Source organism: Lynx rufus, unplaced genomic scaffold (genome assembly GCF_022079265.1).
Source record: "Lynx rufus isolate CCGP_SWC_20201006 ecotype Redwood Valley unplaced genomic scaffold, mLynRuf1.p SCAF_2, whole genome shotgun sequence".
NCBI classification, from domain to species: Eukaryota; Metazoa; Chordata; class Mammalia; order Carnivora; family Felidae; genus Lynx; species Lynx rufus.
In genome coordinates, this window is record NW_025814834.1 from 26,569,125 (window position 1) to 26,586,270 (window position 17,146).

At 32.7% G+C, this 17,146-nt stretch overlaps 1 protein-coding gene across 7 annotated transcripts in view; it reads left to right on the plus strand.

Moving 5' to 3' along the window:
• KANSL1L (KAT8 regulatory NSL complex subunit 1 like) overlaps positions 1-17,146 on the plus strand; it is a 130,923-nt gene that overhangs the window by 43,141 nt on the left and 70,636 nt on the right. For all 7 annotated transcript variants that reach the window (XM_047085517.1, XM_047085515.1, XM_047085518.1 and 4 more), the window contains exons 4-5: positions 4,282-4,479; positions 8,263-8,384. In XM_047085517.1, coding sequence (XP_046941473.1) covers positions 4,282-4,479; positions 8,263-8,384 — 320 coding nt within the window. The remainder of the gene's footprint in view (positions 1-4,281; positions 4,480-8,262; positions 8,385-17,146) is intronic.

Here is a 17,146-nt window from a genome sequence, read left to right on the forward strand (position 1 = left end):
GCAATATAAGGTAATATGTGCACTGATACAGGTTTTTAATAAGATATAGAAGTGCCATAGAGAGAATGCATAACTCTTATTTAGGGGTTAGCAGGTCAGAGAAAACATCAGCAAAGAGGTGATGCCTCAGTATGGTTTTGGAGGATAAATAGTTTGCTTGAACCAATGGAACTGGAAAAGGGCATTCCTTGAAGGTCTGATGGCATGAAACAACATGATATGTTTTGGAATTTACAAAGTAGAATGAAAATTCAAAGGAGCAGAAAGTATGAGTTGCGCAAGGATGGGAGAGGAAACTAGGAATGAATGAATGAATGTTATTGAATTCCTTGCATAATTTGTCGATTGTCTGTAGGAAGGTGAATAGGAGGATAGACTTTAAACCCTTAGGCTTACCTGTTCTCTCTGTTGGATTTGGGAGAATTTTGTTCAAGAATAGTTTCCTGATGGAAGTCGTTACTGTTTCTTAACTGTCTTCACCGAAACCTTCAGTAATTTCCCAATTCTTTCAGATTACCAGATAATTTATCCTTTCTGATCATTTTCTTTAAAGGAAATAATATCACAGGCATTTTTATAGTAAATAGAGTTCTTAGAACAAGTCAAGTTTAAACCGATTAGGAAATTTCCAAGAAAGTAGATTCCTAGTAAAATTGATTACTAAGTTTCATACTTGAATCTACATAGTCTGGTTCATTGGTGTTTTAATGTTTTGTGTGTTCTAAACAGTGCTATATACTTGTTTAAACATTTTTAAATTTTGATTATGTCATCTATTGGGATAAATTATTTTTAGGAAAGAAATCTAAACTTCCCACTAATAATTTATATTTTTCTTAGTTCAGGCTAGATGTGTATCTGGCCCTTTGTTTTCTTAAGGATCACGTTATGTTTACTTTATGGAAAAGTCACTACAATATTTCTTTTAATAGTTTCTTCTTACATTTCTTGGAAATCAAGGTGTGTAGTTGCTTATTTATGTGTAGTGTAGTTAAATTATACTGAATAGAGAAAACTGCACTTTCTTTGCTCTTCTGGCTTCTTGAATTACTGTAATTAAAAAATTGAGAAGCATGTGGCTAAGTTATCTTGAAGGAACTTTCTATTTAACTTACCTTGAAAGTGAAAAAAAATCCTTTCTTAGTTAAATTAGAGATAAGGGGAGGGGAAAGAGATCTAGAGATGTTCTTTTGTAAATATCCTGTTTAAACAGGTCAGGAAACACTGAGATCTACTAGTAGATCTAAACATTTTAGGTCTTTTTTTTTTTTTAACTTTTATTTATTTTTGAGACAGAGAGAGACAGAGCATGAACGGGGGAGGGTCAGAGAAAGGGAGACACAGAATCTGAAACAGGCTCCAGGCTCTGAGCTGTCAGCACAGAGCCCGACGCGGGCCTTGAACTCACGGACTGCAAGATCACCACCTGAGCCGAAGTTGGACGCCCAACCGACTGAGCCACCCAGGCGCCCCACATTTTAGGTCTTTAAGCTGCCATTTACCTCTTCTTTGACACACTGGGGGTAGTCTAACTTTTGCTAAATTTTTAGAAAGAAGAAAGCACATGTTAGCAACATTCCTTCCTTGTTCTTCCAACACTTTGTCAACACATTACAACTTCCATGTTTCTCCTTTTCTTTGCTTCAGCTTTCACTAAGACAGTAGCTTCTCATCACTTTCAGAAAAAAATTAAAATAGTTTTTCTTGGTTGAGAAGTTGGTTAGCCTATATTAAATGTTTTCTCTTTTAGATTTCGTTTGTTATCTATATTTTACATTGTAATTTTGTGTATTTAAAATTTTTCATTTAAATTTTTTTAAAATCTTAGCTTTCATGACTTTATATAAATACTGATGATGATGTTAAAGCAATTAATTATTTTTTCACTAAACCTAGTTGCTGGGTAAGGATCTCTTCAAGTGTTCATATCAGGAATAGTTGTCTTCTGGTGAGGTTGACTTGCTTTCATCTTATGCTAGAGTTTTCATGGGTCTCAGTCATTGCAACTCATCCCACTAAAACATTTCATATCTTTGTTATTTACCTTGTTTTCTCTATGATTAGACTATTCTTTTTCTGAGTTTTTTTAAAAATTCAGCTTTATTCAGGTATGATTGACAAATAAAATTTTAAGATATTTAAGTGTACATCATGGTGACCCAACACACCTGTATTCTTTTCCTGATTTTTAAGAACTGAAACTATCTCTGTAGTGTCTTCAAAGGATATAATCTTCTTCCCTTTTTACTCTATTCTCGGCCATTGTGAGAGTTTTGTCCAGGGCAACAGTTTAAGGGGGAAAACAATAGATTATGACCTTATTACAGATGTCTTCCTGGTTGAATTTTTAAAATATTACTTTTCATTGAACTAATTGTAGCAAGTTTCCTACTTCTAAATAGGTAGTATTCTAAAGTTTCAAAAATTGATCTTTTGAAATTCAGGATCAGTTTTTCCATATGTACAAGATTATTAGTAAGGGTTATGAAAACAGGCTAATTCACAGCAGCCTGGCTCATAAAATAATCAAACCAATGGGAATTATAGCTACATTGATATGATGAAAATTTGTATTTGTTTTACAAGCAGATACTGTTGAAAAATCTGGTGAGACGCTTTTACAAATTTTGAATGACATTTCAGATACTTTCAGTCAAGAGCTTTTGAGATTGATGATCCTCTATCAAGTCTACTTTAACTTTAAAAATACCAAATGAAACAAAAATTTTTAAAAAATATATTTCTTCAGATTTCTTGATAGCCATATCTGTGCATTCTAGGACAATAGTTATTGAGATGGGATCAACAACTGGATCTCCTTCTCTTTGTGAAAGTTACTAGCACTGTTGGAAGTGTAGTTTAAAAATAATGATAATAACTTGTTACTTTTACCACACATCAGTGGTAATATATTGCTACAAAATAATAAAATGTATGTTTGATACCATACCTGAATGTGTTCATGCTACAGTGATATATGCTCCAAATTAAGGTGTAAATTGAAACTATCCATATATAACATTGTAATTTATAGGCTGTTTCCATCCTATAAATAGCACTTATACATGATATAAGCTGGCCTATATAGTTTTTTTTTTAATTTCCATCATGAACTACTGTACTTATATTAGTGTTTTAGTTGGCTTTTCATTACAAGAATATTTCAGCCACATAGCCATTTAATACTTATCTAACTAGCCTATTAGGAGCTTATTGGCATTTTGCAAAACAACCACGTATGTGTGTGTGTTTCTTTGTGTGTGTGTGTATACAACCATTAATATACAAGTATACATATATACAACCATATACACACATTTATACATTATGTGAAAATATATATTATTCTTTGCAGTGGGGGGGAAGTGGTAGAAGCGGTAGGGAGGGAAAAAGTTTTACGGTGAGAACTGATTATGAAACTGTTGAGATCATCTCTGTGCATTCTTTTTCCCCTTTCTCTTCTGTCTTCATTGCCATTGAGGGGCCTAAGGGTGAGAACAGTTGGAGTGAAGAATCTGGGGAATATGGGAGAATATTTAGCAAGCCAGTTGTGAGTAAGTATACGTGTGTGTGTGAATGGTAGGCAGGGAGGACAGAGGCAGCTAGATCCCTACTCTTTCTTCTAGTTTCTTACATTTCAGAAAATACCGCAGCACAGTTGAAAACTTGTGTCTGTATTATTAACTCATCTACCTAGTAAGCACTAGTGTGGCCTCGAGAGTACTTTTTCTCAATAGTGCAGTCCTGCCCTTTGTTGCTTGCTGGCAGCAGCAGAGTTGGAACTCTTTAGAGTGCTCGGAAAGAAGTTAGTACAAAGTCAGAATGTTGTTTGGATGCTTGTAAGTTTGGTACTTTAATTTATGAAGCTGGGAGTACTCAAATATAAAACTCAAATGGAAATGCTAGCTACCAAAATACTCAAAGACTGTATCAGGAAGTGTTCCAAATTTCAGCGTGAAATATTCACATTCTATGTATAAGCCTTTATTTTAAATGTGTCATGCTTTTTACTGCTAATAACTAAAACCAATAAAAGGAAAAATAATTGCATGTATACAATTTATGACAATATTTCACAAACCTAACCCTTAAGACATACATTTTATTTTAGCTACACATGTTTTAAATCAGCCAATTTTTTACAGTTAGACTGTACTTTCAAGTGTGCTTTCTGATTTCCAAGCAATAATGAGAAGCATGGTTTCATGTGCATTGTAACATTAAAATTGATTTAGCAGTCAGTTTGTTTTCATTTCAACTCTTTAATTGCTGTTTGCCTAGGGGATAGTGATCCTAGAAGAATGTCAGCTTCCAAAAGACATTCTGAAAAAACAAATACAATTTGCTGACCAAGCGGCTTCATTAAATACGACAGGGAATCCCCAGATTCCCCAAGAGAGTCAAGATCCTTTACCAGAACAAGATTTTGAAATGTCACCAAGTAGTCCTACACTTCTTCTTCGCAACATAGAAAAACAGGTAATGTGAAGTAAGAGTAAGATGGGAGTGGCACGAAATGACTTTTAATCAATTTTATGAACTCTTCAAATAAACCTGTGTGTCTGCTTGGGATCTTGGTTATTAAAGTTTGCCATTTGACATTAAATATAGTTAAAATATTTAGTATGTGACTGGTCTCTCATAATATTGATAGAATTAAGTTATTTACATATTGTATACAAAGTATTAGTACATAGCCATAGGATAACTCATTTATGCAAGGATTGGAAAATCTTTTTTTCTAACAAAATTGCTCATCATTGGACTTTTCTTTCCTGGGGAAAGAGGAGTGATACCACTTAATAGATCTGAATCTGAATAGTTGTTTGATCAATTTATTGATAGAGATTTTTAATGAAAGATATCAGAATATGAGTTCCTTTATTTAAAAAAGGTCGTGTAAATAAATGGCAAATTAGCCCCTAACAAATTACTTTGATTCTAAAGCCTTTCCTGATATTTAAATTCTATTATGGTTGACTCTAGAAGTCTAATTATTTTTTCCTGTATCTATCCTTTAAAATCATACCATTTATTTTTATTTAGACATTGGTGGCTTTTGAACAAACCTGACTTTCTGGGAGTTTGTTAACTTGCAGCTGATCTGAATCTGCTGGAATCGACCCAGTTGGGATCACAGCTGCATGATTACCTTGTTCCAGTGGATAAGGTGGATTCATGCCTGCCCACATCTAATTTTTCTAAGTTTTTCTGACATATATTGTGAAATAATTTAGTATTAGGTTACTACTATTTTATTTCCGGTAAATCAGGGTATGGTGCAACGCCTCTTCCCCCATATTTGTTGCATTTACAGTTGCCTGGAGTTTTCCTTAATTGCAGAATTGCATCATCAAACTACTTTTATGACTTTTGTAATTCAGAAAGTTATTTTATAATCATCTGATATTAAATTGGAATGCACTTTACCAGATAGGTGGTGTTTTCAGTAGTGTTGCTTATGTTCCCACTTTACTCTCTTTTCTCTCTCATCCCATAGGATCACTACCCTTTCAGTTTGGCCCTAATTATTTCTCACTCCAGAATAATGTACTTGCTTGGTCAGTCAGGTCTTCTGTTTTTTTGTTTTCGTTTTTATTTTTTTTTTTTTACCTGTAGTTCATTATTTATCCTTTGAAAAGAGATTCTTTTAATATTTTTTTTTCTCCTTGTTAGCACCGATTTGTTTTGTTAGACCTGAGTTATTAATATCAGAATGGGCTAATTTACAGGGTCTAGTGAGAAATGAAATCACATAGCTCTTTGTTAAAAACAATTTTGAAGAGTTTTAAGTCAGTAGCAGCAGGGCATTAAGCAAGCATGGCACCCTTCTGAGTGCAGCCTTGTGTGACTGCTCAGGTTGCTCACCCATGAAGTTGACCCTGGGTATCACATGTTTATTTTTGGTCCCATTGCTGACAGGATTGCCAGAGGCTTTGGAAGAGAAGGGAACCGGGAGTTGTGAGAACAATGGTAATGGCTTTAGGTATAGGAAGAGTAGAGCAAAAGGATACAGAAAGGGACACCAGCAATCTCTTGTAGAGGTCATTAGTAAATTGCCTATAAACAGGTCATTTGCTCTTGAAACATATGCTAATAATGTTTTCGTAGTCAATTAAAAAATTGTTTACAAATGCTGCTGAAGAGGGATGAGAATTAAGTGGCAGGCCTGGCAACCCTGATACTACACACATTTTTCTTAAGATAACCTGTTGGTATATAACTGTTTGTTGACTATAGTGGACCTTGAATATAGATCCGGTATTGATGACTTACCTGAATTAATTTTATTAGAGAAATGTTCGCTTCCCAAACAAAATTTATTTATGTATCTCAAAACAATGAAAGAGTTGGCAATTAAAATACTAAAGGCACTATTAAGTTGTACACTGATATGAGTTTTAAAAAGCAACTTACTGGTCTATAATATTAATGTATACTTGCATTATTAGATAATGTATTTTATTCATAAATTAAAAGGTAACTTTAGGTAATTTAAATTTTTAGAACTTTAGGTAATTTAAATTTCAAACTGGTGTATTTACATTAAGAACCTTGTTATGCAATAGCTAGTAAGTGTTTTAACTTTGAGTTGATTAGTTTTTATCTTAAGAGTTTAAATTATGCCTCTCCTAATTTTACTTTTTTCTCATTTTTATTATGAATTTCTTATCCCAAACATGGACTCCGATATTTGTGATTTTTATCGGGCTGGATTGAGTTGGTTGTTATAATGTTCTTTTGAGCCAATTATTCACACGTACCTAACCGGTTACCTCCAGGGGGCTTAGAAGATTTTTAATGATATTTTTGGCAGTGGAACATTGAAAAGAGTGTATCACTGTTTTGGACTGAAAAATATGGGATACTTTATAAATTTCTTTGTATGACTAAACTAATGAATGCTTACCAAGTGGATAAAGACTGTATTTGTACTGATTTTGAAAATGAGCTTTAATTGAAAAATGAGTGATAATTTTTAAAATGAAGTCATTTGGTATGTATTACTTTTTAAGAAAATAAATGGTAAAAAATTTTCAGGGTCCTTTTCAAAGATTTTTTGAAGAATTCAAATATTAGATTTAGTTCTATTATATTCTTTAGTCTCATTATTTCTAATAGTATGTTATTAGTTTCATACAAATGAAAAATTTAAAATAATTATTTTATGTGCCCCTCTATTTTATAAAGGAATATCTTTCAGTTAATAAAAATGGTGACACAGGTCTACATATTTAAAACAATAGAATCATACATTAGTAAGTGAGAAAACCAGGTTTTAGAAAATTGATGTGACACGATTAAATTAGAACTGTGTGTGTGTGTGTATGCGTGTTGTATTTACTCACATATACTCAGAAAACTTAGTCTAGAGGGATGGATATATACCAAGATATTAGCAGTGTTTTTACTCTGTGAAATATGAATGCAAGAGACTTTCTTTTCCCTTTTTAAGCCCCTCTATACTTTCCCTTTTTCTACAATAAACACAGATTACATATGTAATGAAAATAGTTGTCATTCTTCTGTAGAAACGTACTGTTCCCACTGACGTGGCCTATGTTTATTGTAATTGTTGTAGGTTATTGTTTTAGGATAATTTAATATTTATTACATATTACAAATATATTATGTATATTTAAATTTGGAGTAAGGGTCAATGAAAATTTGGAGTACCTAAAAAAACCCTGATATTTTTGAATTAGGAAAAATATTGAGAAACAGTGTGGCATTGGATTCAAGCCTGAATTTCTTACCAACTTTATAATCCTTGCTCAAGCTTCAATTTCCTCAGCTGTAGTTGATTTTAATAGTAATATCAGTAGTTCTAATACTAATTACTTTGCAGGTTAATTGTAAAGATTAGAAATAATCTGTTTAGTGCTTTGTATAGTGCCTGGCACATAGTAGGCACTTCATAAATTATAGCTATGACTTTGTTATTATTAACTTGGCTGCCTCAAAGGAAATATTTTGTAGATGCTATTAGCTAAATTCAAATGTTTTAAGAGGATAGGATGAGTAGATAAATGACCTGTAACAAAAATGGATATGGTAAAGGACTACTTTAAAATGTGAACATACTTATAATAAATGGAAAAATTAGTAGTGACATAAATCATCTTTGGAGATTAAAATATTTACTAAAATACAAGCATTTACTTGTTTCATGAAAAGTCAAGCATTTAGTAGGTGCTAAAGGTGTGAGACTTAACTCACGTCTTGCTTAGCAGTAGTAAAAGGTTACTTGTTTTCTTGCAGAGTGCACAGTTGACGGAAATCATCAACAGTCTGATTGCCCCTCTCAACTTGTCCCCAACTTCATCACCCCTATCCTCCAAATCCTGTAGCCATAAATGTCTAGCGAATGGCATTTCCAGGAGGTAGGTATCAGTGAGATAGTTTGGTTTCTAAATTTGACTTTGGTGATTTTATTTTATTTTATTTTTGATCTTTTAAGTAGTATAGCTGCTTTTTTCTTCTTAAGCACTATTAGAGTACAATCAATAGAACATGGATACATTTTTAGATAGCATCAAACTTACATAATTAAGATTACTGTAAACCTTAGAACGAGGGAGAAAGTTTTCCAGGATGTTTAACGTTTCTGAAAAAGAAAAACTGCGATACCCTTTGTTAAAGAAGTACTGCTTTATTTAACACACGTTCCATTTTGTACATTTTCTATTCTGTAGCTCTATATGGCCTTTTCAATGCATTTTAAGAAAAAAGACGCTAGATATATTTTGGACACAGAAGATGGATAGATTTCATCCGCAAAATTCAGTTTAAGTTTCACTTAATCTGTATCTCAGCTTTTATAAGGAAAAAAATTTTTTCTGAATGTAGTTAATATAAAAATTTCTGTAATCATTAGCAATTTATTACGTTTATCAGCAGATAGACAATTACATATATATGGGATCATAATTCTTTTTTGGGAACAGCTTTTGTTCTCTTTTATTTTCCTTATTTTTCTCTTTTAAAGATTCAATTAGAATTAAAGATGCTAATAGAATATTATTTTGTGTGAACATCTAATTTTTTTCAAATAAAATTGTAATGTGGGCTCCTTTAACTATCATAGAGGACTGAGTATAATTTAGTATTGGGAAATATTTATATTAATAATTATATGATTTATTGTTAAATTTTGTTTAATATGACATGAAAGAAACATTTGTACCATGGTAAAAATGATGCAGAGTAGCTATCACATTCTTAATGAGATTAGTGGATATAAACTGAATCTTAAATATAGTGTTATTTGGGTTTTATTTCTAATTTGTTATTTTGAAAATCTAAGTTTTGATACTTTCACTATTTCATTTGTGCTGAGTCTTTTATTCATTGTTGTGTTACGGAAAAAGTTCTTCTGTTGGTTTCACTTTATTTTTGTTGATTTTATATATTCATTCTTTATATCACTGATGATTCACTTTGAAAGCAGATTCTCACATATTGTGTAGGACAACTCTGATATCTTCATTTATGAAAACATATGCTAATTAAGGAAGTCATAATTACACAAACAAAAAGAAAGTCATAATTACAAGTTGAGCCATTAAATACCATTAAATTGGTGTGCAAACATTGTGATTTGTGGCCATGCCCGTTTTAGGTAACACTTGTTTACCTAACCAGGTATTACACTATTACATAAATATGCATGTGTGTACATATTTTCATTTTAATGTACTTGCCTATATTTTTCATTATTCATTCACACAGCATATTGCATAACTATTTGCTGTATGTCATATAGTCAAAGTTCTAGGTTACAAAGATGAAGAAGACAGTCTCCACTTTTAGCTAACTTGCAGTCTCATAGGTGAAACATAATAATTTAAAATATGTAATAATAAAGGAATTGTGTGAAGTTGTTTGAATATTTGATTTTAATAGCTGTCATAGTTGAAAAGATAGCTCATAAAGATAACATGGTTCCAAATGAAAGAGGTATAACATGGGCTTTATTTACTAAATCATGATACTTCTTCAATTCTGTCTACTAATAGTTCAGAGGTTGTTGTTGACATCTGCTAGTAATTGCCATCTTTCCTGATCTCAGGTATTTATTCCTACAAATTAATTGGAAAGTTTGTTTTTGAAAGTTTAGGAAGGGGCCTGGGGGGAAAACTAAAAAAAAGGAAAAAAAAAGTTTATAACAGGTTCAAAATCTACTTAAATTCTTTGTTTGCTAGATTTAAGACCAGATTAAAGTTTGCTCTCCAACTTTTTGAAGTATGCTGATATGTAAGTGTTTTCATTAGTTTTATTAATTTTACTAATTCATTTATTTTTGGCAATAATCAGCATTTTTTCAAAATGCTTTCTATATAACATGAGTTCCTTTCAAAAAGCATTCTCACATTTGTTGTCAAAATACATTTCTTGTGAAGAAAAGATTTTATAACATTTGCTAGAAAATGTAATATAGCCACCTTTCATTTAAAGAAAAAGTAGGCAAATTTAGAATATTAGAGATTTTGTTTAAAATGTATAATTTATGTTTAAGTTTATTAACTGTTTCTAAGTGCTTTGTTACCACATAACCAGCAAACTGCTGTGTGAAACAAAAGATTTGGGGGATACTTCTGGTTTCATTAAATTTTTTGTAAAAATTCTGTTTGTGATAAATATATTCCATAATATACAAGTCTATTTAACCAGGAACACAGAAACTGGAACATATTGCAGATAACAGAGTAATAACTCTGAAGGAAAAGTAGAAAGTTTTGAGGGTTTGTGATTGTTGTCTCACATGCCAAAGGGAGGTACTAAAAAATGTCTCTTGGCTTTGTCAGTTACAAATTGAGACCTTAGCACAAGCAGTGTAGTGGCATGATGGAGAGAGACAAGCGTGAGCTAGTAAGAGAATTGGAGATGAACTACAATGGAGTCAAGGTTACATTTTCAAAATTGCTTGCTGTAAAGGCCAAAATAAAATGGATGTACAAGGTCAAGAAAGGTATTTTGTTTTTAAAATGGAAGAAATGTAAGTATCTTTATTAAAATGAAGGAAAAGAGCTAGAGATGGTAACTATAGGAATACATATCATAAAGTTATGGAGGGGCCTTTAAACAGGTGGAAATACATGTGTTCCTAGAGAGTGGCATGACAGAGATTAAAACGGATGAAGTCACAGTTGTTTATATAAAGTGACTAGCCAAGAGTGGCAAAGGAAGCTATAGGAGTTAGGTAAAGGTTTGGATAGACATTGACCAAACATTTCTCTTCTCTTCATTTCCCTTTCTGCCCCTCCTCCTTTTTTTGTAGCATGAACAGCCTACCCCTGGAGAATGATGTTTTGTGGTTTCTAAGTTGTTTTCTTTTTTTTTGTTAACCCTTTAGCTATATTGCAAAAGATACTTAACTGATATTTGTAGAACTAGTAAGGATTTAAAAGCAGTCTGTAATTGAACTTTTTATAAAATAAGCAAATGCATAATAGTGAAATTCTATAAATTTAACAGATTATTTTAGTACTCACATTTGAGAATATTACCATAGATTTAGAAAATTAATTGGACACACAATTTTATATTACAGTAATATATGAAAAAAACTTTGGTTTAAAGATATCTGTATTGAAGGAAGGTGAAATTTATCTATTTATGAGCCTTTTGATCCTGGAAGTAAATAAATGCCGAATGAGGCCTAAATTTAGTTCTTACATCTTTGTCATTTTTCAGCATTGTTGTTATTTTTTTCTTCACATGTAAAATGTGAAAAAAAAAATCTTTAAAACTCAAAGGTTTTCACGAATAAGGACTTAATTAGTTTAATGTTATTCAAACTTGACACTTAACTAGAAAGTACTTTCTGAAGATGTCCCTTTTAAGCATATAAATACTATTCATTTTATGTATTTCAGTAAATGCGAAGGTAAGAAAATTAATCATTTGAATAAGAACTTTTAAAATCCTGATAAAACAGGGGCACCTGGGTGGCTCAGTCAGTTAAGCATCCAACTTCAGCTCAGGTTGTGATCTGGAGGTCTGTGAGTTCGAGCCCTGTGTCGGGCTCTATGCTGACAGCTCAGACAGAGCCTGGATCCTGCTTGGGATTCTGTGTCTCCCTCTCTCTCTGCCCCTCCCCAGCTCGCACTCTGTCTCAGTCTCTGTGTCTCTCTCTGTCTCAAAAATAAACATTAAAAATAATTAAAAAATAAAATCCTAATAAAATGTATACAACATAGAATTTACCATTGCAACCATTTTTATGTTTAATGGCAGTTAAGTACATTCATTGTTGTGCAACAATCACCATCATCCATCTCCAGAACTTTTTTTTCATCTTTCTGAACTGAAACTCCATACCCATTAAAGAGTAACATCCCATTCTTCCTTCTTTCCATTCCTTGGCAACCACCACTCTGCTTTGTGTCTCTGTGAATTTGACTACTTTGGATATCTCACGTAGTCCTACAATATTTGTCCTTTTGTGACTGGGTGATTTCATTTAGCATAAGGTCATCAAGATTCATCCATATTGTGACATGTGTCAACATTCCCTTTTTAAGATTGAATAATATTCTATTTTATGTATAGAATACTTTTTTTTTAGTCCATTGATATCTGGGTGAACATATGGGTTGCTTGCACCTTTTGGCTATTGGGAATAATGCTGCTATGAACATGAGTATAGAAATGTGTGTTTGAGTCCTTGCCTTTTTTTTTTTTTTCGTTTTCATTTGAGTCCTTGCTTTTTAATTTTTTGGACATATATCCAGAGGTGGAATTGTTGGATTGAATAAGAATATTTTATTAGGTATTTTGAAAATGAGAAATTAGTGAATGTTAATGATATTTCTAAGCCAAAAGCTAAGAAAAAGCAAGAAACCAGAAAAGTAAGCAAAGCTCAGCATCTACTATTGTCTGAGGACAAATTCTGACAAAATTGAGTTTTGATAGCTTTGTGGAGGGATAAAGAGAAATCAAAGCCAAATCAAAAATCAAGTGAAGTTTTAATAGCTTGTGGGGTGAGAGGAAGATAAATCAAAACCTGATAGGGAGATGAAATCTTCCTCCATGGTTTACAGCCTCAGAGTAAATGTAACTCAGGAAGAAAACTGTTTCCCCTTCCCCACATAGGGCACCATGGGGGAAAGTTGCCCTGGTCCCGAGCAGAACAGAAACAAAACGAAACTTATCTGTCTTTGAGATAGCCTGACCATGGTGGGGACTTGCACATTGATTTTTAGTTCAAATTTGTATTAATGAGTGATCCAAGGAATCCCTAGTTTAAAATGGTTTTGGAATGGGCCATACTACAAGGTAGATGGCAGAGGCAATTGTAGGTTCACTTCTTCACTGGAAGAAGACACCTTCTTTCTTAGCCCTAGAAAATCCTTAGGAATAATTTTTCAAGGCAGTGATCAGCACACAGTTAAATATAATCAAATATGTAAGGACATCAGTAGGAGTAAGAATAAGGAAAATAACAGCAAAAACAGATTACAAAGTTCTCAGATACCAGAATTATTAAACCCTGATAATTTTTAGAAAATAGTGCTGCTTCTGATTTTAGAAATAAAAGATAGGCTTGAAAATATCTGCAGGGAAGAAACTATAAAAGTTATGTAGCACATTTGAAAGAGGTCCAAACAAAACTTCTGAAAAATACTGAAATTAAAGAACTAAGTAAGTTTGGGGAACCTGGGTGGCTCAGTCGGGTAAAAATCCAACTTCAGCTCAGCTCTTGATCTCATGGCTCGTGGGTTTGAGCCCCACATTGGGCTCTGTGTTGACAGCTCAGAACCTGGAACCCAGAACCTGGAATCCCAGAGGATTCTATGTCTCCTCTCTCTCTGCCCCTCCCCTGCTCCCTCTCTGTCTCTCTCTGTCTCTCTCTATGTCTCTCTGTGTCTCTCTCTCTCAAAGATAAATATTTAAAAAATTAAAAAAAATAAGTAAGTTTGGCAACATTGACACAATTGAAGAGAGAACATATAACAGAAGATAGATTAGAAGAAAAATTCCAGATTGTAGGAAAAGAGACAAAACTGTGGGAAATAACAAAGAGTCATTTAAACAAGTGAAACATATTGAGTGAGTCTTAAATGGAGACCTGAAGATGAGATAGAGAATGGAGCAGAAGCAATATTTGAAGAGGTTTTGGTTGAAAAATTACCTGATCTGATGAATGACACCAAATTCAGGAAGCCAAACACAGATTCTTGAGCAGGACAAATAAAAAAAAAAAAAAATCTGTCCATAGAAACAGAGGAAATGGGGAAAAAACAAAGACAAATGGAACATTTGAAAGCAATAATGGAGGGGGGAAGGAGGAAGATATCACCTTAACTGAAGCCACAGTTGGACTAACAGCTGACTTCTCAAGAATAAGAGCCACAGTGCAGTGGAAGGGGATCTTCAGTGAGTTGAAAGAAAACTGCCAGCCTAGAAATTCTATACCCAGAGAAAACATCTTGAAAGCCTGAGTGTGAAACACAAATGTTCTCAGACAAATCAAAACTGAAGAGTATGTCACTAGTAAATTCTAATTATAATGATAACCATGGTGTGCGTCAGGCAGTGGAAAGTGATGATACTAGAGGAGTAATTGGAGATGCAAGAGACAATGAAGAACAAATGAAATGGTAAATAATTATATGGGTATATTTAAACAAACAGTAGTAAAACATGTCTAGTGGGGCCAAAAAGAAAAAAAAATCTGTGGCAACAATAGCATGTAGGTCAGGAGGAAGAAAATGGTTTGAAGTTGTTCTCAAGTCCTTGAATTATTCAGGGCACTGGTAAAAGTACTGATTTTGATTTAACTTTTTATCTTTCTATGCTAAATATGAAGAGGAAGTCCACGTGGTGGGGAGGAGGCTTCATAGGTGCCAGTAATGTTCCATTTCTTGGCCTGAGTGATGATTATGGGACAGGAGTAGGAAGAATAGAGAGGAATAGGTGAGGCATTGCTTCATATTAGTAAGTTAAACATAAGATAAACATTTTATGTTTTTATCTATAGGTAACATATTTCACAATCAATAAGTTCAGAAAAATAGGGTACAAATTATACACTTTAAAAATGATAAATAGAAAACACAGTGGCCATAATAGGTTTAAAAAAACAATTAAAAATTTTTTTAATGTTTATTATTTTTGAGACAGAGAGAGAGAATACGAGTGGGGAAGGAGGAGAGAGAGACAGGGACACAGAATCTGAAGCAGGCTCCAGGCTCTGAGCTGTCAACACACAGCCCGATGCAGGGTTCAAACCTATGAACCATGAGATCATGACCTGAGCTGAAGTCGGACATTTACCCTGAGAATGATCCAGTTAATTGATTTTATAACCTTTGCCCTTTATCTGTCAAATCTGTCTTAATCTAGTTAAAAAATCATTCTTTTTAACTGAAAGCATTCATACATACTTATGGAAAGCAGATGAAGAATGCCTAAAAAACATAAAAAGGACATGTAGCTGTAGTGTATTTTTAATTGTCCCTCTGATCGAAAAGTTCTTTTATAGGCACTTGTGAATTTTGAGGTGCATACTCATTTCAGTTGAAATGAACTGAAATGTGTAAGTTAATTCAAATATCAGACCTAATAATAGCAGTACAATAATAGGAAGTTGCAGAATGTAGATACAGGCAAAAGGTACACTTAAAAATGATAGGAAATTTAGTGATTTACTGTGATAAATAATATATGTTTACTTTATAGTTCTTAAAAGTTATAATGGTGCCTAAATATTTACATTCTTTCTGCTCCAAAAATTTTATAAAATCTTAACATTTGGCCCTTATTCAGTTCCCACTCCTACCCAATTTTTACAATCATATTATCTTAAAAGGTACATGTTAGTCTATTAAAATGTAGTATACCACAAAACAGATCATTGAGAATTAAAGGTATGTCTTGCAGTAAACGTTAAATATTGAGAGATAGTACATGATTGTATGAGAAGTAAATAAGATAGTACATACAGAAATCTTATAACAATGCCTGGCATGTAAGAAATAGCCAAATAATGTTAACCATTGATATTCTTATGTAAGAACATATTATATATGTTAAAACTGTATATTAAAATTATAGGTAGTCTGTTATGTCTTTTATATCCTGGCATTATACTAGTTATTGATTTAAAACTATCCTTACTTTTTTAAAAGAGTACTTCAAAGTGGTCTTGGTTATGATAAGGATTTTAAGGCGTATGTAGGGCCACCTGTTACTGAACACTCATCATATAGATACTGGAAATCAGAGATATCATCTGTTTCTCCATCATGTCTCTTGGGGAGATATAAGTTGCTGTCCTACCTTTGGTCTACCTGGTGGGTATGGTACCCTGTAATTGAACCAAGTGTGTAAAAATTCAGGGTAAACATAGTGTTGGGTTTTATCCTCAGATTATATAAAACATACCTTCTCAAAAGATCATATTGGGACATTTAATCTCTCCCTGCCCCCCTAAAAAAGTTTTAACTTGTATTCATTTTTAACTAGTTAATAGTGCTTTTTATAATTTAGTTCTTTTGGGGTAACCTGTGGTTATGAGAGTATAGAGTATACATTTTTATATATTCTTTTTGTTTTAGACATTTTGTGACCTTGAGCAAGTCAGTTAATCTCTTTATAGCTCATTTCTTTAAATTTACTGGGACACAACTATTTATAAAGTAGTTTCTAGTACTAATATTTTTCAATTAAGTGTTTATTTTTGAGGAACTCTTTTTTGAAACAAATGAACAATAAAAATGTAAAGATTTCAACACAGCCTAAAATGTGTCTTTTTGTCACATGACTTTGTGATTTGCTTTGGATGTAGTCATTTTATGTTAGCTTATATCAAGAGACATAGTGAATAGAGACAAATTATTCAACATAACTTAAAATCATAATCTAGAAGTTAATATGAAAGAGGTACTCGGGACAGTGGGAGAAATGAGGATTCTACTCAAACACTAGAAACTTTCAAATAAGCCAAGAATTGTTGAAGTAAAATTTATTGCATATTGCCTTTCTTGGATGACACTGTGGTGAATTCAGTTTTTCTTTGATAACTCAGGCTCATGACTATGACCACATTCTCAGGGACTATGGAGATTAATAGTTGTATATCTGTAAAAGAATTCACTTAGTAGTTCACAAAATATCGACTGTGTGACCTCAGTGTGCT